This window comes from Manacus candei, unplaced genomic scaffold, assembly GCF_025592945.1.
Source record: "Manacus candei isolate 608988 ecotype Guabito, Panama unplaced genomic scaffold, ASM2559294v1 h1tg000063l, whole genome shotgun sequence".
In the NCBI taxonomy this organism is placed as follows: Eukaryota; Metazoa; Chordata; class Aves; order Passeriformes; family Pipridae; genus Manacus; species Manacus candei.
In genome coordinates, this window is record NW_026138111.1 from 714,146 (window position 1) to 735,107 (window position 20,962).

At 36.3% G+C, this 20,962-nt stretch overlaps 1 protein-coding gene across 6 annotated transcripts in view; it reads right to left on the reverse strand.

Annotated features, from left to right (window-relative positions):
- Positions 1 to 4,148: 4,148 nt before the first annotated feature.
- Positions 4,149 to 20,962, reverse strand: part of LOC127478845 (protein PHTF2) — a 126,830-nt gene continuing 110,016 nt past the window's right edge. For all 6 annotated transcript variants that reach the window (XM_051805058.1, XM_051805056.1, XM_051805057.1 and 3 more), the window contains 8 exons: positions 18,520 to 18,648; positions 17,052 to 17,324; positions 15,775 to 15,906; positions 13,650 to 13,736; positions 12,355 to 12,510; positions 9,690 to 9,785; positions 7,326 to 7,451; positions 4,149 to 6,540 (listed from right to left, as the gene is read on the reverse strand). In XM_051805058.1, the coding sequence (XP_051661018.1) occupies positions 6,520 to 6,540; positions 7,326 to 7,451; positions 9,690 to 9,785; positions 12,355 to 12,510; positions 13,650 to 13,736; positions 15,775 to 15,906; positions 17,052 to 17,324; positions 18,520 to 18,648 (1,020 nt within the window). In that variant the 3' untranslated portion in view covers positions 4,149 to 6,519. The remainder of the gene's footprint in view (positions 6,541 to 7,325; positions 7,452 to 9,689; positions 9,786 to 12,354; positions 12,511 to 13,649; positions 13,737 to 15,774; positions 15,907 to 17,051; positions 17,325 to 18,519; positions 18,649 to 20,962) is intronic.

Here is a 20,962-nt window from a genome sequence, read left to right on the forward strand (position 1 = left end):
AATTTCATTACCAAAAAAGCCATACTCAAGGAGCAGGAGTTGTTTGTAAAGGCAGGATTTGAAAAGCTGGGGGTGTTTAAGAATGCAAGCATGCCTAAACACAAAGTACTGTCATTTTTAAACAGAGATTGAGGTAATAAATTTAATCAGTAAGAAATGGAATATTTTGGGGAGCTTCTCCCAAAAGTGCATATGATTTCTTTTGCTTGAATTGAATAATCAAACACAGGGGAAAAAAACAGAAAGTAAAATGGACAAATCTTTCTGCAGCATGACGTTATTTCTTACTCCAGATCATAAACTTATACAAAGTTGTACTGGAAAAACTGAGTCTGGCCAGCCATCTGTGCTATTTATTTTACCAGAGGTGCTTATGTCCATACTCAATGTTGTAGCTTCATGTCTCAAGATCTAGAAAGGAAAAGAAAATCTCTCTTGACTTCTCTCTCCAGAGAATTCCATTACTGATAGCAGGAGACACAGCTTACAGCCCAGAGAATTGACTTTTTATCATGAAACTAAATCTGCAGCAACTTCAGATTTCTGAAACTTTGATTAAAGATGGCAAGTGTCAGCTCAAGTGTAAAACGATTAAAGAGAGGAAAAAATAGGGAAGAAAAAGGTAAAAATATAAATTAAAAAAAAAAATTATATTATTTAATAACACTTTGGGAGAGTTATTTCTAATACGTTGAGGTACATATTGACTTTCCAATGCTTAATCTAAAATAAATAATCTGAATTAACTCTATAGAGATCTTTTACATTTGCATAATTCAGACATTCCATTAAGGCCTACATGTACCAAAGGTAACTGGGGGAAACTCTCAAAAGACGAGCTCATACTGGCAGATGGCACTAAACAAACTGGTTTCTTTGCCCTTTCATATTTATTCCTATTGCCATAGTGCAAACTTTCAGTGGTGAAACCAAGTTGGGAGTCAGAATGTGGCTTGAGCTTTCACATTAATATACAATTAAAATCCATGGTCTTACATACCTGCTTATAGATAAAACTCCATAGGTAAGCCTCCATGTCTTTGGTATGACGGCACTAAAGCAAGATCTTGATACCTTGTTGTCAGAAAGCTCGATCTGCCTTAAACTTGACAGAGTATCAGGCAGGATGAATTGGGTAAGCCGCAGTTATCTACAGCCATGGGTTGACACAGCCTTCAGCCTGCAATTTGACCAGGACAATTTGACCAGCTGCAGCTTCCTCAGTGATTTCTGTAGGTTTTTTGTTATTATCCCTGAAATGTCCATTGCAGGTTCTGTCCTCTCTCAGTCCTTATCAGGGGAACCAGCAGCACACTACAGGGAAGATCTTGGTGTCCTTTTTCTATGGAAAAGGCTTCACATGAAGGCCCTTCTCAATGCTGCCTGTATATCTAGAGAACATGCACATGCCAGACTCAAGGTTAGCAGTGACTGATCGCTTGAGACAGTAAGGAGGAAATCTTGTTTCCACCAAGCCCCGAGCAATGCTGCATTCACAAGTTGTATTTAATAATGCAGATATTCAACTCTGACAGTGGAATTGTCACCAGAAGTGGGTGAGTAGTTCCAGATATCAGAGGTATCAGACTCCCTTTCCTTCCTGAGTTATCCCTCTCACAAACCGCCCATGGCAACCTTGAACATTTCCCCCTTCCCAAGAAGGCTGTTTGGTTGCTGTCACCAGGGGGGTGTATCTGCTCAATCAGGAAGGCAATAGGCAAAAGGAGCAGATAAAATGAGCAAAGCTGACATAGACATCTCTATTAGCCCAGTCACAAACATACAAGTACAGGTATCTTCCAGCTGTTTTGCAGAAATATTTTTGACTCCAGGATGAGACACTCCCTAAGGCCCAGCAGAATTGCCAAAATCACTTCCTGGCTGAACACAACTCATACAGGAACTTCAAAGGACATCTCCAGGCTCCATCCATCACCAATGACAAGACACTGGTGATTTTCAGGAAAAGGAAGTGTCAGCAAAACAGGATCCTGAAAACCCAGCAGAGACTGATTAGTTTTCCTAAGACTGACAAGGTAAGAAGGCAGTATACTTGGGAGGAAAGCCACAGTACAAGGGAAGATTGTTGTGGTGCTTTGGTTTTTTTTTTTTTAAACAAAACAAACAACCTGGGCACCTTCTCAAGATGATTTCCTCTGCTGTCTTGGAAGAATTACACTGGAAAAGATGACTACTTTCCCCATACAGTTTGTCAGTTGCTATTTATGACTAAAAGATTTGCTTCCCTATCTCCTGCACCAACACAGATATATTTTTGTGCAGTCATGAAATAAGAATAAGATTGCTTTATGGATTAAGAACAAAGAATCATGTATTCCTCCTTCAAAGTCCTCTCTTACATTCCAGCAAGAATGCTGAGAAACTGATAACAAAAGTCTACCTAAGGAGGCAGCAGTACCAACAGCCTTTTCCCTTCCTTTTCCCTCCAACAGACAAGTTGTATGCCTTGGAGTCTGAAGTATCCAGTAAAAAAACCAGCTAGTATCACCATCTGTAAAAAAGATAATTCTCTCTACTGTATGCTGCTGGGTGCCAAGGGTGGACCTTCGAAATTTGAACCCGTAATATCCTTAAGCATTACCTGGAATGAAATATGCTCACAGTCCAGAGAAATTTTTGGAAGTTACTAAATTTGATAGCTACCAAAGGGTTTTAAATGCCCCATCCACAGAAGAAAATATGAAGAACTAATCCAATTATTAAAGTATCTTTCTGCATTTGCCTGTACTTTAACTTATGCTGTTCTATTCTGGCTCAGACCAGGCTGAGGTAACATCATGACTGGGGTTGTAAAGGGTTGTAAAATTATTTTTGGTTTTTACAACATGTAATCTGCACACTGAAAGGCTCACTGGACCCTACCAGAGACAGTAAACTTACAAATAGGTTTGCAATGGTATGTTAAGCAGGCAGCACACAGATAAAACCTCCTAAAATTCACTTCTCCGGTTTTCTGAAAGATCTTGCGTCCCTTCAGATTCCAAATGTGGCACTCAGGAGGATACACGCAAATTTAGCTCCATGCTATGAGCTGTAGAAATACAGCTCTCTCTTTAGGAGGTATCTGAATTTCCCAATTGTAACAACAGTGTAAGACAGAGAACACAGCATATGCTGAGTTTGTGCCTGAACACAGACAGCTGCTTAGATTCCATGTAGAATTTTCTATTGGATGGGAGACAGAATTGATAAATATAGAACATGATCTGAAGCAAGACAGTAATCAGCAATGCATTGGTCCTATCATCTTCAGCTCCACAACTATTTTGGAGAGTACTTAGACACAGATGGGGTCTGGACTGAGGAAACCCACACTATGCATAACATTTTCAGGCAGTACCTGAGAATTCTGGCACACTAGAGTGTCACCTAGAGACAGATGTTAAAAAGAATGGCTCTCAGAAGTTAATTTCTCTATGCATGCAGTGTCTTTCATGATTGGCAAAAGAAATTTTAAGTTGTAAATAGCCTACATTTGGAACAAGCTTAGAAGGTGAGCAAAAGAACAGTGTAACCAGCTGCCCAGTTATCAGGGGTCATGATGGGCATAGAACTAGCAGGACAAGTTTGAGGTCCAAACACTACACTGTTGAAAAGGCAAAATGAAGCTAATTAAAATGGGTGTTCAAGAGCTGTTAATAAAAGTTTTCTGTTAGAAAATACTTCACTAATTAGTAAATAGATAAAAATATGTAAGTTATCACATATTATTTCTGTCATTTTCACTTTGATTTCAGTATGTACTTTAGTTTGTTCGTATTTTGATTTGTACATGGAAGGATACCTTGTGACATAATGACAGTCAAAAAGGTGATTAAAATTGATACCTTAAATCCTGGTGAAATAGGACTGAATTTTTTTTTAATATTTCGAAAATAGAAACCGTTATTTGGAAGCTGCATGTCCAGTAGTCTTAATAAAATTTGACTCCTTTGCATAACTAACAGTGTCTGAAGGTTTGTGTTCTTGCAATAAGGTGCAATTCTGACAACCACCATTTGCATTCCGTGGACCAGATTTCTCTCCCAAACACACTTTAATTCAAACAGAATATATGGATTTAAATCAAAACAAGCAGACTCAGAAATACGCTGGATGTTACTAAAAGATATAGCTCACCGCATTGCTTCTTTTCTTTTTTACCATCAGCCATAGAAAGCTTTATTCCAAGCCTGATCACACTTTCAGTTACAAAACACGTGGCAAAAAATAACAGTTAACACGCAAGATCTGCCATATTTCTACTTGTCTCTACTCTTATAGTGGACTTTCCACATTGAGGGATGGAGAATAAATCTCTCTCATTTTTTAACATAATGAATATACCTAAGGGTAGCAAATAAAGGTTTTTATTATTTTTAATTTCATTTCAAAAATCTTTTACTTTCCCCAAGCCGCCATTTGTTAGTGCAACAATCCAGCACAGTGCTAGTTGCTGAGGTATACATGGTTAAACTAATTTCACCTTCAACCAAAACTGCAGTGTTTTCTCTCCCTCCTTTATTTTTAAAAGTAATGAAAGTCATATATTCACTATTTCACATTTCTAAAAATAATTCCACTCTAGAGTAAAGAATGGTTTTGTAATAATGACAGGCTGTAAAAAGCAACAGCCTTAGCTTTGATCACCCATAGAACTCCTGCTGTCCTTTCTTTTTTTTTTAAATATATTTTGTGCAAAATTAAGTTCTGTGTAGGTCTGTACCATAATTTGGAAAAAACTGTGTATAAAATGTACTTAATTTTTAAAAACAATCTCAACATCAAACAACACAGAAAGGAGAAACAGATCAGATACAGCTGAAGTTTTCACATGAGAAACTAAATATAGTATGTTCTTAAAGCTCCAGTAATACATTCTTCCAAAATCCAGAATGCACTTTGGTCATTATTAAACATTAGTACAGAGGCAAATAAAATACAAAATGCTTGTTTGTGTTGCTTTATATATAAAAATATTTTTATACCACATAAGTTTAAGACCCATTACTTCAAATCTTTCAAGATTCTGAAGATTAGCAAACACAGTGCAACGTTCAGATTCTTGTCACAAAATTACTTATAATTTTTCAATATGAAGCCACTATTTTAAAAACATAAAATGTAAGAATACTCGCACCTGGTGATATTAATCCTCCCAAAAGAATTTGTAGAAGGAAAATTTGTTCAAAGTTCATTTGTAGACGGAAAGTTTGTTCCAAGTAACTTAACTCTACAGGGATGAACACATATTTTTGTCACACTGAAGAACCAGGAGTCTATATGACTGGTCCATGTGGGAGGCAGGAACAGAAGGCAGAGGGAGAGGTGTGACACCCACGGCTGTGAAACCCCAGTGGAAAGAACTAGGGAATGACACCTGCTGGGGAGGAATGGGAGGTTATTTGAAGACACAGATTTGCCCAATAACAGGCTTCATGAGCTCTGCTGCTCACCAGAGAAACTTGTTCTCTGTGTTTAGCTGTTCTTAAACTTCAATGTGGTAAGAATGGCATATACTATAGTGTACAAGAGGAGAGCATCTACCTATCTTTTGCTAAGTCATTCATAGCATTCCTTTCACCAGTAAATAATTCTTGTTTAAATACTCAACTTCAACATATAATACATACTGCTCCATAGTTCACCATAATATATTCCAATTAATATACATTTATATGTATAAAGTTTCTCATTAAAAGTAACAATAAAAAGTGCACATGCACAGTCAGAGCTGCACAGAACAGCCCAGTATTTCAAATAAATACAATATTTAGTTTTTATCAAAATATCATACAGCATGGTAACCATTTACAATTATTGCTCTAATAAAAGTGTTTTCAAAGAACACTTGTTGACTTGTTAAATAATACCTTATCAATATCCCAGGATATTCAAACTGCAGCCTAAATGAGTTTAGATCCTGGAATTACTCAAAATATTAGAAATTCCCACTTGTTTCTAATAGTAATATAAAATATTTCTGCTACCTATCATACTGTATTGTCAGTACTTCGTGTTTTGTATGTGTCTCATTTTTCTATTGCAACCAAACATCTATTGATGTTATGTTGTCCTCATAAACGACTGATACAAATGAAACATTCTAAGCAATTTTACCACACTCTCAAATGATTTCCATATAGTGTTACTGTAATTAAAAATGTCCAGCATTGGCTTCAGCTGTAATAACAGAGTAATTTAGTGTAATCTATTTTCAGGATTTCAAGTTCTCAAACACACAGTTTTTGACCCTTCACAAATCTGACCTTTTCCAAAACTAAACAAGTAAGTTTGAAAATAAAATATAAATGTCAACTAAAATGAACATAAACCAGGGAGAAGATGAAATAAATATAAAGATTGCACAAGACAGATGTAAACACTTCAGTTTTCCAAATGACATCCTTGAAGAGGTTGTAGCATCTGAAATACAGATTCAGTGGCTGCTTTGAGGCAGTTTTGTCCATCAATGAGCTTTTCTATAACACTGTGTTATTTCATCTTCTTTCTATACTGTCAAGATTTGATCTTCCAGAGCTGCAAAAATTAGAGCAGTACATCAAGATTACTTCTCATCTCAGTTTTCTGTTTACCAGAATTGCAATAGCAACACAATTTTTTTTATTATTATTTCATTTGCTGCATATTGTAGGATACACAAAATACATTTTACATTCATTTACTTCTAATAGAAAAAAAAATAGGTAGATATAAGCAAACTCAATGGCAAATCAAGGGCTCTGTGACAACTACAAGCTTGTGGAAACTAACATGCCTCTAAACCTGAATCTTTAAATAGTTTCCACAGTTTGTAGTTGAGATGGGGCCAGAGAGAAGGACCTAAGGAGGCAGTCCTTCAGCCAGGACAAAATAACACTGTGTAGGATTGGTCATGGTAATACTGTATCTAATGTAATACTTTACTGCAGTGCAAGGATAGCCTGTATCTTTCTGCATCCCTTAAAGAGCTACATAGTGAGCAGTGAGGAATTAAAGAGAGAAATCAAATCTGGGATTTGAAGAAAAGTTAAAGAACGTCTTGCATTCATGTGTAGAAAAATCTCCATGTTTATGTCTAAGAATTCCTGTAAGTGTCCTAAATGAAGTCACAAAGCCATGAAAATGAAAAAAAAATGTTAAAAGGGCTGCTCTGACAAATACATCATTATTCTTCTGATACAGCTTTAACTTATTAACCATTTTCAAAAAATAAGTATTCTAGTTAATACAGCTAAGAATCAACAAGGCTACAACGTATGATCCATCTATCACAATATTCTGAATGCCATGGTGGAAAAAAAGGATGTTTCTCAAGTACTTACCTTTAGATTAAATCCAAGCAAGTCACTGATGACACCAGAAACAGCTGACAGGATGACAACTTGGGTGATGTTATAAAGCAGTGGATTCATTGTAAGCCCATATAACCTAAAGGGACTGTCCAGTTCCTAATAATGTAAAATAACAGAATCATTTAAAAAGCAAAAATTACACAAAGGGGTTTTTGCTCACATACATATTGAGCAATATTAGATAGTTTAGGAAGTTTTCAAATCCCAGTGGAGTAAAACATTTATATTATTTGGGAAATAAAAAACAATGCGCAGGAAAATATCGTCACGTTAACTGACTGCTGACAGATGGTGTCTAAATAACCCTTCAAAAAAATTGGGGGCTACTCATCCATAGCATTTATCAATATGCACATGGAGCCAACAAAATGGAGAGCTAGGTGCCATCATTTTAGAATTCCTTATAACTTTCCAGAAATCGCCATTGGTATTGAAAGAGTGAGAGACAGCAGAACAACAAAAAATAAGAAAGCTTTTCCATAATGACAGAAGGTTACCTCACTACTATGAAAAATTAACAATATCTTTCCTATTGCAATTCCCTTCATTTTCCATTAATTTTGAGACTAATTACTGATCAGCATAACCAGAAAGGATGATAAAGGAAAAAAATACTAATACTCATTTGACTGCCAATATTTTACTTTTTTTCTATTGGAAGAAAAAAATAGCCCAAATTAATCTGCAACAAAACTTGAACAAAGAGGATATTTCACCAGTTTTCAATTACTGGTGTGTGAATATAGTTACCCAAACTTTTCTGGCCTAGAAATACATCAAATAAAGGAAGGAAAAAAGTTTCAAGATATAAGAGTGGATTATATAAAATACAACAACTATCCACTGCTTTGGTCCTTTAATATTTTCTAGCTTTAAATTCATCCTCATCCCTCTACTGCATTACATCCTGGGCCTTGAACAAGGCCTTATAAACCCTTTTTTAATAAAGAAGAATTTCAAAGCTCTGACTCTTCTTTCAAAAGAGGTGAAATAAGAATGAACAACCTTTTCATTGGTATAAAACTCTGCTGCAAATACAAAAGATATAAAAGACATGATTCTGAGAAGGACAGCAGAGAAATTCTTTAAGGAAAAAGTTTTTAGATTTTGGATTCATCTTACCAATTTTCTGAGTAAGAAAACAGTCAGAATATTCAATATAATCTAGTCTTTAATGAAAACTTAAAGATCAAAACCATCCAAAATCAAATTAAAACTCATGATTCCCTTTAGCTACTGGACATGAAATACATAATTGCGCTGATCGGGACCTACCAAGAATTTATTTAAAGCTCATAGCAGGGGGCTTGAAAATATCACTTTTGGGCACATTCTCACAGTAACTAAGTGATGGCCTGAGTCTGAGATTTGTGCACAAAAGCCAAGTCTCCTACTGGAAAAGGCCATGTCAGTTGATACATTTCTGGCAAGAGTAAAACATGAACACTTTTTTTGAAACACTGAGAAAAGTATGAAAAAGATGGAGCAAATCAGTCCAAGGGTTGATCAGCATCCTGCCACTAACTGCAGCCACCTACCTCCTCACAGCACACAAACATTTCAGCTCATGACACGATTCCCTGAAACTGTTGTGCTTTGTCTAGTCTACTTTTCCAGTCTCTCCTTGAAACCAGATAATTTTCTGCATCCACAGTGTCCTTTGACCAACAGTTGCACGAGTCTGTTACCCGATTCACAGAGAATACTTCCTTTGGTTTGCTCCAAACCCAAGTCCTAAAAGCTTTGCAGTCCCTTATTCTTATATCAGGAGATACAGTCAGTAACTGATTAACCAGGCTCTCCTTAATGCTGTAGCATAACTCTCAAGCTGTTGCTTTGTCAGCTTTGAGTCCTTTCTGACACCATCAGTCTTCTCATGGAAAGTGAGAGTTGGCTAGGTTAAAAACCGAGTTTAAGCTTCATTTTAAGGACTGCTCCTCAGCATACAGGAATCAACAGGTTAAGTGATCAGAATTATTCAACTGGTGATAGAATGAGACCACAAGGCCTCAAGTCACCACTGCCTCAACATTCAAAATAGTTAACAAAATTGCAACCCCATCCAAGGGTTCATCATCCTGTCTACCCTGAAGTACCTCCTCTCACACTTCTCATATGCTGTTAAAGAGTAAAACTTACTGTATGTAATAATAATTTGCAATCTGCAACAATAGCAACACAACACTCTATGAACAAGTAGCATCTCTGTGAAAGAGATACAGAGCAAATTTAAACCAAAGCATACTGTACTGCCTGCAAAAGTAACACAAGTGGTTCTTTAACCAACCTATTCTGCTTGTTACATATAACACAGGAATACTATTTTAATCTTACCTTCAATAACTTAGTAGCAAGTTTTAAAACATTGTTCACTAGTGTCAGTTCCTCCTTCTTATTAGGCTTTTTCTCCATTTTCAAGTACAAGTTTATCTGATTTAAAAAAAAATACAAGTATCACCGCTTATTCAGAATTTAAAGGAATTAATTTGAAAATATTTAATATTACAATGAAGTGATTACTTAGCAGGCAAATGACAGAATTGCAATGACATTTCTGCAAGCAAGTAAATTTTTTGTTTCCTTTCTAATGTTTAAGAACAAGTACTAGCTCAGCACCACATGAAAATACAATGTTTTATGATATAACAAAATACACTTGACATTATTTTAGCAACAACTTCAAAGTTCAGTCCAATCCACAAATTAGGCAAGAAAAACCACCATGAATGTATGGTTTGCATAACTTCTGTTTCCTCCTTCAACAATTGCCTGAGGTTTGTCAATTCATTCCCAGGTTTCTATACTAGTAGGCAGACTTTACAAGGCTTAAAATCCCCAGAAGTTATTGAATAGATTGAAATGCTAAAACACAATTCTCCTAAAGTGTAATTTCTTTTAAAAGATTTTAGTATAATTTAGTACTTCATGAGGACCTTGAGTGCAGAAAATCAATCTTTCCAGTGCCTTGAAATATTTGAAAAATTATTAAACTCTTCATTGCTATAGAAGAACAGTATATTGAACATTTCAATATTTCTGTGATGCAGACTTTTTCAGGTCACTGTTTCTGAGTAAGAGTACAAATTTGCTCTCTTTCAACCTTCTAGTAATTTTGAAACATCAGTTTTCATTTTCAAACAACATATGTTTGATATTCTAGACCAGACAACGGTTAGTTTTTTCTTTTCTATTGCATACAAAAGAAAATCAAAAGAAAAAAAATCTTTTAAAGCCATTAATTTCTTCTTTAAGGATGACAACCTTCAACAAAATAAAAAATGAACAGTTTAGCAATGTGCTGAAGTCTTTCTTCAGATAACACTTACCAAGCTATGGAAGCAAAGTTGCAGAAAGGAAATGATGCTATATGATGCTATGACATATTTAACTACCTTGTTGTAAAGGTGGTTATCGAAATAAGGGTCCACAGACATCTAAATGAAATAACTGAATATTTTCAGATTTCCCTAAAAGACCACTGTAAGATTCTTACAGATTATAAAAAATAAAAAAATATGCCTAATATATTACAAGGTATGTTAAGCTCCTGAACTATCAGTTTCATTTTAAAGTCAAAAAACTACCAATTTCAACAATTCAAGATTTATAAACAGGACTAAACTAAAGGCTCTAATTAGCAGCTCTGAAAACCCTAGGAAGGTTCAAATCTCTTTTAACAGTTCATAGATTCATAGAATCAACCTCCAGGGACGGTGAATCCACCACCTCCCTGGGCAGCCCATTCCAATGTCCGATTACTCTCTCTGTAAAATACTTTTTCCTAATATTCAACCTAAACCTCCCCTGGCACAGCTTATGATCGTGCCCTCTTGTCCTACTGCAGGTTGCCTGGGAAAAGAGACCAACCCCCACCTGGCTACAACCTCCTGTCAGGGAGTTGTAAAGAGTGATGAGGTCTCTCTCCCCTGAGCCTCTTCCTCTCCAGGCTGAACAACCCCAGCTCCCTCAGCCTCTCCTCACAGGGCTTGTGCTCGAGTCCCTTCACCAACCTTGTTGCTCTTCTCTGGACCTGCTCCAGCACCTCAATGTCCTTCCTGAACTGAGGGGCCCAGAACTGGACACAGCACTCCAGGGGTGGCCTCACCAGTGCTGAGTACAGGGGAAGAATCACTTCCCTGGACCTGCTGGCCACACTGTTCCTGATCCAGGCCAGGATGCCACTGGCCTTCTTGGCCACCTGGGCACACTCGGGCTCATGTTCAGCTTCCTGTCAATCCAAACTCCCAGGTCCCTTTCTGCCTGGCTGCTCTCCAGCCACTCTGTCCCCAGCCTGTAGCGCTGCAGGGGGTTGTTGTGGCCAAAGTGCAGGACCCGGCACTTGGCCTTGTTGAACCTCATCCTGTTGGAATCAGCTCAACTCTCCAACCTATCCAGGTCTCTCTGAAGAGCCCTCCTGCCTTCCAGCAGATCAACACTCCCCCCCAGCTCAGTGTCATCTGCAAATTTGCTAATGGTGGACTCAATCCCCTCATCCACATCATCAATAAAGATATTAAATAGAACTGGGCCCTTGAATCCGGAGAGGACTTTAAATGTGTATATGCACAGACATCTACCACATCTATTTTGAGACTCAAAACTGGCAAGATAACAACTTTGATCAGACCATACATTGTTTTTTGCTCAACAAATGCACAAGATCAATTAAAAACATTTTCAGAAGGACTTGAAAAATTACAGGCATATATCATACAGTCAAAAAATGATCTTAAATTACATCAAATGACTCATACTGGTGCCTCTAAGCCTACTCACTTAAACAGAAATAGGGATATAGCCATCTCTCAGTATTCCTTACAACTTTTGAATAAAGTCACACACTTATTTCAGAAAATGAGCTTCAGGTTGTAAAGTGTTGTTTCACCACATCATAATTAACTCCCTAATCCAAACTATTTTAATACATCTAAAATGTCTGACACCTACCAGATGAAGGACCTGTTTAGATATAAAAATATAGGTCTATACAAATTCTCACCTGCTCTGTAAGTAATATTGAGGTATTGCTGTACTTTTTACTAGTTTCAGATCCAAGAGTAACAAATCTTAAGAGAAAAAGAGTTAGTGAAATGCACCAAATTACGAGTTCCCAGTTGTAGTGACAATCAAGGAAGATCTCATGCATGTGAAGCAGCTGCAAACAAAAGAGTGAAAAAAAAATCAAAACTTAATTGGAAGTAATAATTATATTACAATATAAGACAATAGATATCTTCATAACTCTGAGAAACATTTCCCAGTAATGAATATGTCAGGTTTTTAGGCATGTAAGAGTTTTGATGCAGTGTCGATTTAAAATTATGATTCAAAGATACAAGGTTTGAGACAATATATGTTCTGAAAGGCTTAATCAGAACTTAAGACTTTTCTTTTCATGTCCCTAAAGCAATAGAAAAAAAAATACACTCTGAGGTAATTTTAAACTCATGTTCAAACTTGCAAAGACACTATATGGGATAAAAACCAAAATACACCCTCAAATGTACTAAATTTTATGTTAAGAGTTATTGCTAAATTACATTCTTAATAAAATACTTACAGTTAGCTACCAAGCAAACACAACAGAGTTAACTACGGAAGAAACTGTAAAAACCAGTTCAGAAGCTCCTTTGCAGTTTGAAACAGAAGCTCCAAGAAAAATCTTAAGCAGTAGAAATCTTCTTTAAACATAGATTTGCTTACTAAAAGATATTCCACTAGAGGGCAGGCAAATATAGCCAACAAGCTTGTTTGTCTCAAAAATCATCAAGGTCAGTCTCAACTGTCTCTGCAAAAGTGTGTTTTCATGTAAAATGTTGGGGGGAAAAAAGTGTCCCAGAAATCACGGTGAAAAATGAAAGAGGACAGAGAGTTAAAAAAATAATAATGAATCAGAGAATATCCTGAGTCAGCAAGGACTCACAGGGATCATTGAGCCCAGTTCCTGGTCCTGCACAGGACAACCCCAAGAATCACACTGTTCCAGGTGCAGAATCCACCACTTGCCCTTGTTAAACAACACACCATTGGTGATTGCCCAGCCTCTTAATTTGTCAAGGTCATATTAGGAATTATGCTATAAATAAGTTTCTTTAGCTACTACAGAAAAATAATCCATTAAATTAAATGAACAATACAAAATGGAGCTCAATCTTCTGAAAAGCTGTAACAGCTATTACTAGTTTTTCACTGTGGTCTTCTAGTTTACTAGAAATCACTATGCAAAAGGCACTCAAAATTGTTTTAAAAACTATTTAAGTCATGGTTGTGTCTATACAAGCAAATTTTCCTCACCTGTGCACAACAGATAAACACAACTGAGATAGTCAGTAAGAAGGCAGACGAAACTATTACATCCACAGAGCGTTGAGGACCTCGACGCTGAAAACAAAGGATATGCAGATACATTAATGAAAACCTAATGGCATAACTAATTAGAATCACATCTTGAACCTGTGTTTCATCATGGCTCACAATCTGGCAATCTAAGTTTTATGCAACATACTAGATCTCAATAATATCAATACAATTGAATACCCCTGAAGGCACATGAGATGAATTCAGATGTAAGCATTGAAAGATAACTGTGAGAAAAGAAATTTTTCACCACTTGTTCAGTCAGCTCCTTCGTGATGTGTAGTAACTTTTATTTAGGCAGCATTCCCTGACATAAATTTGACACAGCACTGGGCTTCAATCCCAAGTATCAAATCAGTGCTAACAAAAGGTTTCTGGACACCAGATCACAACAGGATATCAAGATATGACTTCATATGGTTGGTATTTTTCACCACTTGCCTCTTTTTGACATACAAGAGTTGTTTGTACCCAGTGAGCTTTTCCTCTTTTTTTTTTCTAGTTAAAGAATTAGACATCCAGTGCTGCACTGAAACCTGCACAAGTTATCACATACATTTATTTCTCAGCTTTATTCTCCAGACATGCCACTGTATAAAAGTGAGAAGAATGGGAAGTGTACACATGCAAGGTACAACCTTGGAACTTGGAGAAAAAGATAGGAAGCTTAACTATTGAAAAAAATTGAAGTGCAAATTCCTGCTGCAGGGATGCACACAGTACTTCTGTAGTGAGCTGGAGTGTTTGGCCCACGCAAGACTTGAAATATGTCTACACCCCTGCTCACATCTTCACAGGTGGACACATGTACAGGAAGTGTAATATGCAGGTGTGTTTTGGACAAATGCTCTGTCAGTATGTGCCAGCAGTACCACTGCAAGAAGACAATCCTGCTCCTTAGCTGCTTGTCTCCATTCCTCGCACTGTGCTTGGCACAGGCATTACAGAGCTGCCCAGTGAGCCAAGTAAAGCAACAGATGGAGGTCAAAATTACTGTTCTTGACTGGTTATTTCTCAGTTGGGTCAGTTCCCTACGCACCTGCCTCTGACCACTGACTGGTTTTTTGTTAGCCACACTATTATACAAATGTTTCTGGTGTCATAAGAAAAAGTGGAATATGTAGATGTGGTTGTGAGGAAAGAAGGCAAGACATTCTCTCCCCAACAATGCTACCATACTCATCAAAACTACATTCTATTATCCAAGTGATGTTATCCTCCTTTCACCCCAACCAGCACCACACTACAGACTACAAAGAAAAAGATGTGTCTCAAATGTAAAGTTTAAAGGACATCTCTTTTTTACAACATCTCTAACAGATATTTCCATAACTCAAGGGGGCGATGTAAATTTATCACCTCAATTCCTCTTTAAATGATGCATCTTTCAAATTTAAGATTTTGCTTTACATGAAAAATTTTGCTTGCTTATAATTCCCCTTTCCACAGTCTCCAGTCTCCACTCTCCTTAATGTTTTCATAAAACTTTTCCTACTTCTAGAAACTACTGATAGCAGATTTCAGGGATCAAAAGGTCTTACAGATAATACATGGGCATAATTTGTAGCTTCACCTGGCGCACATACAGCACAAATATATATATAAACAGTCTTGCTTTACAGATTAATAAAGATTAATAACACAATAAAGTGTGTTAACGACACTATCTGGTGAGGCCCTTACAATAAGATATTATCAGTATTATACTACAAGTGGTCAGTTTTTACCCAACATACTCAGCCCAGAGACTTTTCTGCTAGCAGTAGTAAGACAAGACTCCAACTCTGAATACATTCAGACTTTATTCCAAGGTGAAAACCAGACATTTACTTTCTCACAATCTGCAGACACTGCTGGTGCAGAGTCACTAAAATGAAGCACATATGGGAGACATGCACCAATAGTAAGTGCACAGGAGATATAAACTCAGACTAGAATACCAATCTTCCATCATCAGCATAGGAGATATTTTATGTTAAAGCATAAATACATTGTTTTAAATTTTTTTAGATGTATTAAACGTATTAAAATTTTATTAAAGCAAAAATATACGTTATTTTACCTTTAGATAGGACCTGAGAGAAAGCCACATTTTTATATTCTGTACTTTCTTCAAGCGGAAGTGAGGAACCTCTGATTTTCTTGCCCTTCTGGCAGATGTTAGATGACCAAAAAGTTTGGCAAAGAGTAGCCTCTGCAGAGAAGAAAAAAAAATTAACTGTTAATTGATTTTCAGGGGTATTAAAAAAAACAAACGGAGAAAAGGTTTTGCATAATATGTCAAAGTAATGTACAGTGTACCAGTGTAAATTAAAATATGTTAATATAAAGTAGAAATAAGTACAGCATATTATTAAAATGAGGAAATACACTAAACCTTTTAAAAGTCTCCATATTCTAATGATAAAATTTAGCTACACTTGGAGTTCCTTTCTTCAAATTTTAGACAACAGAGCCACTAAGCTTTTAAAATTTTGGCAAAAAACCCTCAAACCTGTCCATTATTTACATTAGCGAGCATCTGTATCACAGGAGTTACTTTCAACAGAAATTATAATTATTAGAAGCAGGTTAATTCTATTCTACTGTATTACATCACATATTTTGACCACAATTTAAGAACAGCAAGTATAAAAAATTTTCTCTTACAGACCAATAAGTGTCTATATTCTGCAGCTAATAACGTTGCTCTCTTAAAAGTTTAAATTGCAGTAACAAGCAATAGAAGAACAGGTGCATTAGTTCAGACAGCAGCTGTCACGATCTCCAGCCACAGAAACAACCTAACAACAAAGCAGTCAGGGCTCTTGGACAGGGTCTGGATGGAACCATTTTGGATGCCCCACCCCTGGAAGTGTTCTCAGCCAGACTGGATAGGGCTTTGAGTAACCTGGTCTAGTGGAAGGTGTCCCTGCCCATGGCAGGGGGGTTGGAATAAGATGGTCTTTAAGGTCCCTTCCAACCCGAACCATTCTATGAATTAAAGGTTTTGAACAAAACACACTGATAGAACAACTGGCAAATTTATAGAGTTCTTTTATTGAAGCTCCTTCTGCTTTTGGAAGACTGAGACAAAGTGGGACATGACTAAGCATTGGGTTAATGCATTCAGCCAGTTATCCCTCAGAAATGCTCTCCAGGAAAAAATATGTTTAGGTAGACTTCAGTCCATTGCAACTGAATCACCTAAACTGCAAGCCCACTGAAGTATTTGTCATCACTGATCTGTGAATCACAGGGTGCTGAAGAAAACAAGTTTAAAATATCCAAAAAGTCAAAAAATGCAAACATCAAACTTCGTTTTGCTTCAGATGAAGCATCTTGGTTTGCTGTTCATACCTGTTTATACGTCCTCTCTGCTACACATAGCAAGAAAAAGAAAATCCACACTAGAGACACACGGACCACGAAACTTATAATAACCATTGAGAGAACCAGAATGTCTCCATCTGATCCAAATGCAGTCATGCAAAGTTCAGCAGCAGAATGTGTAGCTAGTTGTTCTAAGTCTTTAGCTTGGGAAAGCCGAAAGACAAAGGGCATTAATCCCAAGATTAAAGATATGACATTTCCAAAAATCTGATAACCAATTCCTGGTATATAGCTGTTCACCTAAAAACAAAAGAGAACAAGGCATATTTTTAAGTTTGGAATGAATTTGGCACTAATTCAATAAATAAAATATTAATGTTTCTGTCTTAGCACAAAGAACACTATAACCTGATAAGTTACATGAAAACTTCAACCAAGCATCTTCATACTTTATTTTTAAAAAAAAGGAAGTCCTCAAAGAGCATTTACTGCACAGGAACCAAGACAAATAGTTTAAAAACCCAACAACATAACATTGTAAATAAAATCTAGTGCATGTTCCTGTACTGAAAATTCATTGAACACTGAATTAGCAAAAGGCACCAATCAGACTGTGCTGCTTAGATCCTTTATGTTGCTCCTACTTGTGTTCTGGTTTTAAGTTGTATGCTTTTTAATGGAATCAAAGTGTTTACAGTGCAGACATGACTGGAGTTCTGCGGTGCTGGCTATGGCTTTGCTAAGTTTACTTCTGCTGTGGATTGTGCCCAAACCTGTGAAGTTTATGAGTCAGGTAGAGATCAGAACTAGGTTTGTGAATACGTTGCTTTTTAACAAGTTTGGGATGGTAAGTATCACCTTGCCAGAACTAGGCAGAGTTAAGCTCTGCAAGGATTTTATGTCCAACCCTACAAAATATGGTCTATATTGAATAAGAGCATGACATCAATTTAAAGCCTGTCTAACTGTTTTCTGAAAAGGAGTACCAGGAAAAAGAGGGAAGACTAGTGAGATATCCCACTGATCCTCTTAGATGTTTGCTTCTTAAAGAGGAAAGCTTTCTTTTCCAGTCCTAACTTTAGCATCCAAATACTCAGATCTGTTTATTCCTAACCCAACACATCATTTGATCATCAGAATCAAGGAGATGAATACAAATATTCACAGCATCGCTTTGTAACAATAAGAGAGGGTGGCTGTGTTAGCAAGTACCTAACAATGCAAAAACATTTCATTGTCCCAACACTCAAAATCTGGTAATTCTTTAATCTGCTAGTTACAAGTAAATCCATGATGTAAGACATAGAACAATAATGAGAATAACAGATACTTTGAAACAAAAACCCAAACAAACAAATTAAAAAACCCACAACCAAGCAAACCAAACCAAACCAACAACAAAAAAAGAGAAAACACCAACCATAAAACAAGCTTATTTTCGGTAGCGCTTAGACATCTAAATACAATATTTGCATAAAGTTAAACAAATACTCACCCTGTTCATTATCATACCACTGATTTCAAGCACAGACATATCTGCTTTCTTACAGTCATTACCCTCCCATACAATTGCACTTATTTTTTCTAGTCCTGGATTCAAAGTGTGGATCCAAGGTAAATGACTCTGGGAAAGATAAGGAAAATATTCCATCAGAGTGAAAAATCTATTGTCATGTCAATACACCTTTGTCAGCAACACAATGACAAAAAAACACGCTTTAGACTGACAAATATTGCTATATAGCATTTCTTTCTACTATATATTAACATCATTCCTCAAAATCATCCACTCCTTTTCCAAGAAACAGCTGTGAGTACAGGGGTCTCTCCTCCAAACTCTATTTTCTAACAGTGATGAGTTACTGTGATTTAAGGATTTATTGGCTTTTTTTTCATTCAAACATATCAAAGAAGAGAGAAATATGAAAACAAGGATCTACTTATAAGTCATCCTTAATTCTGCCATGTTTAATGGATTTTTAAATTATTATTATTCTTCCCCTAACATTCTGAAAAGTATTCTTCTCAGGTTGAGCCCAAGGAAAACACTTTTTTCTATTTGCTCTTATTAATATTTGTGTACTTTACAATCCTTGTTAGGGATAAAGACCCCCCCATATGCAAACTATATTTGGCAAGACTCAGAGCTCTCAGACTCAGAGGTAGGTGTCTAATCAACACACACTGCTCCAAGAGCCAAGCAATCCCAGGCCAACCTACTGAATGCACTTACTGCTGAGGGACCTTTTTCTGTAACCACAGAGCCAAGTGAAAATTGAAGGATATGAAAAATGTTGAGGTGACAAGTTCTGCTCAGGCCATTTCTTGACTTTCCTCAGCCCTGTCTCACTTCTCTCCCATTCAGGTGATTAAAATTGCTCTCAGCTTTAGTCACCTGGCACTATGTGCATCACACTACTGAAAGCGGTGGTGCTGGCTGGGAAAAGGGCATGATATTATTTTTTAATTTTAACTTATCATTGATTAAAAGTAAACCTTTATTTTATTTTTATTTTATTGTTTGCTTTATCAGTGTTTATCTGAAATCTTTGTATTCTGCTAAGTGCTCGATTATCTCCCTTTTTATTTCCATTTGATGAAAAAAAATTATATTATTTAAACAACGCAAATATTTTTTGCAGGACTTTCTTAGCCACAGATTCCCAAGGTCTTCCTCTAGAGGGAGTATCAACACCAGGAGCTGAATCTCAAAAATTCAAAATCTGCAATCAAACAGAAGAACCCTCAACTGCAGAAAACCCAAGTCAATATACATACTGCAATTCAACTCACTATTTCAAGGCTTACACTTCTGTGTTTTATGCAATGCAAACAAGAAGAACTAAAAATAAATCAAAAAAAGCAAAGACTGCATGAAATTCAAACTGTTATCTCTTTTGGTTTGGGGGGATTTTTTTTGTTGGGGGGATGGAGGGAAGGTTTGGCTTTGGGGAGCCCAACTTTTTAAAATCAACAAATACATCATTTTCAATTCTGGCTATGAGTGAAGAACCTGTCTTTTGAAATTCTTTTCCTCAGTAGCATTAACATCGTCCCTTGCATGACATTCCTTAGTTCTGATGATGCACTACCCATATATATGACTTGTTAACCCAGAAGAATATTTCACATTCTCTCCATCTCTTTACTTAAGTGGTTTAAATTAGCCACGTAATTAAAGATAAGATACGTACTACAAATAAAACTGGCTCTGAATGGCACATATGAACAGTTTTCATGAAATGAAGACTAAAACTTGATTGTTAATGATTGAGCATTAATAATGCATTCTGTCCAACATTAGCCTAAGACAGGTAACAACTGAACTGCTATCCAAACAAACACCAAATTTTCAGAAATTACTGTCTATATGCTGCTACAGAATACCATTAAAGAAGGGAAATAAAATTATTAGCTTTCAGGCAAAAAAAAAAAAAGTAAATAGAATTAGGCATATATAGTATACATGTGACATCATATAAATACATATATATAACATTAGATACTGTGTATTTCATCTTTCTATTTGATTTTTCTATATATACATTTATACATAAAAAACCAGAAAGATGTCTGATAAGTGCTTACAAAAAAGTAATTCCACTAGAGAAAAAAAGAGGCGGGGGGAGATCCCATCCAAGACCAAAGCAACAAAGAACAAACAGAAAAAACAAGGAAAAACCTCAAAGAAACAAAACAAAACCCCAAACCAGAAAAAAACCCCAACCAAACAGAACCATGAACTAGAACTAAGATTCAAACGCTCAAATATTCTATAAGCTATCCAATTTTTGCATATTGTCATATCCTCTTTCTTTGACAAATTAATGACTGAGTAGGAGAAATCAAATTTTCCTTGTTTTAATTCTATCAAATCACTTTGGCTTTGTTACTTTCTGTTATAAAGTTCTTTCTCCCAGGCCTCCTGTGACATGTGA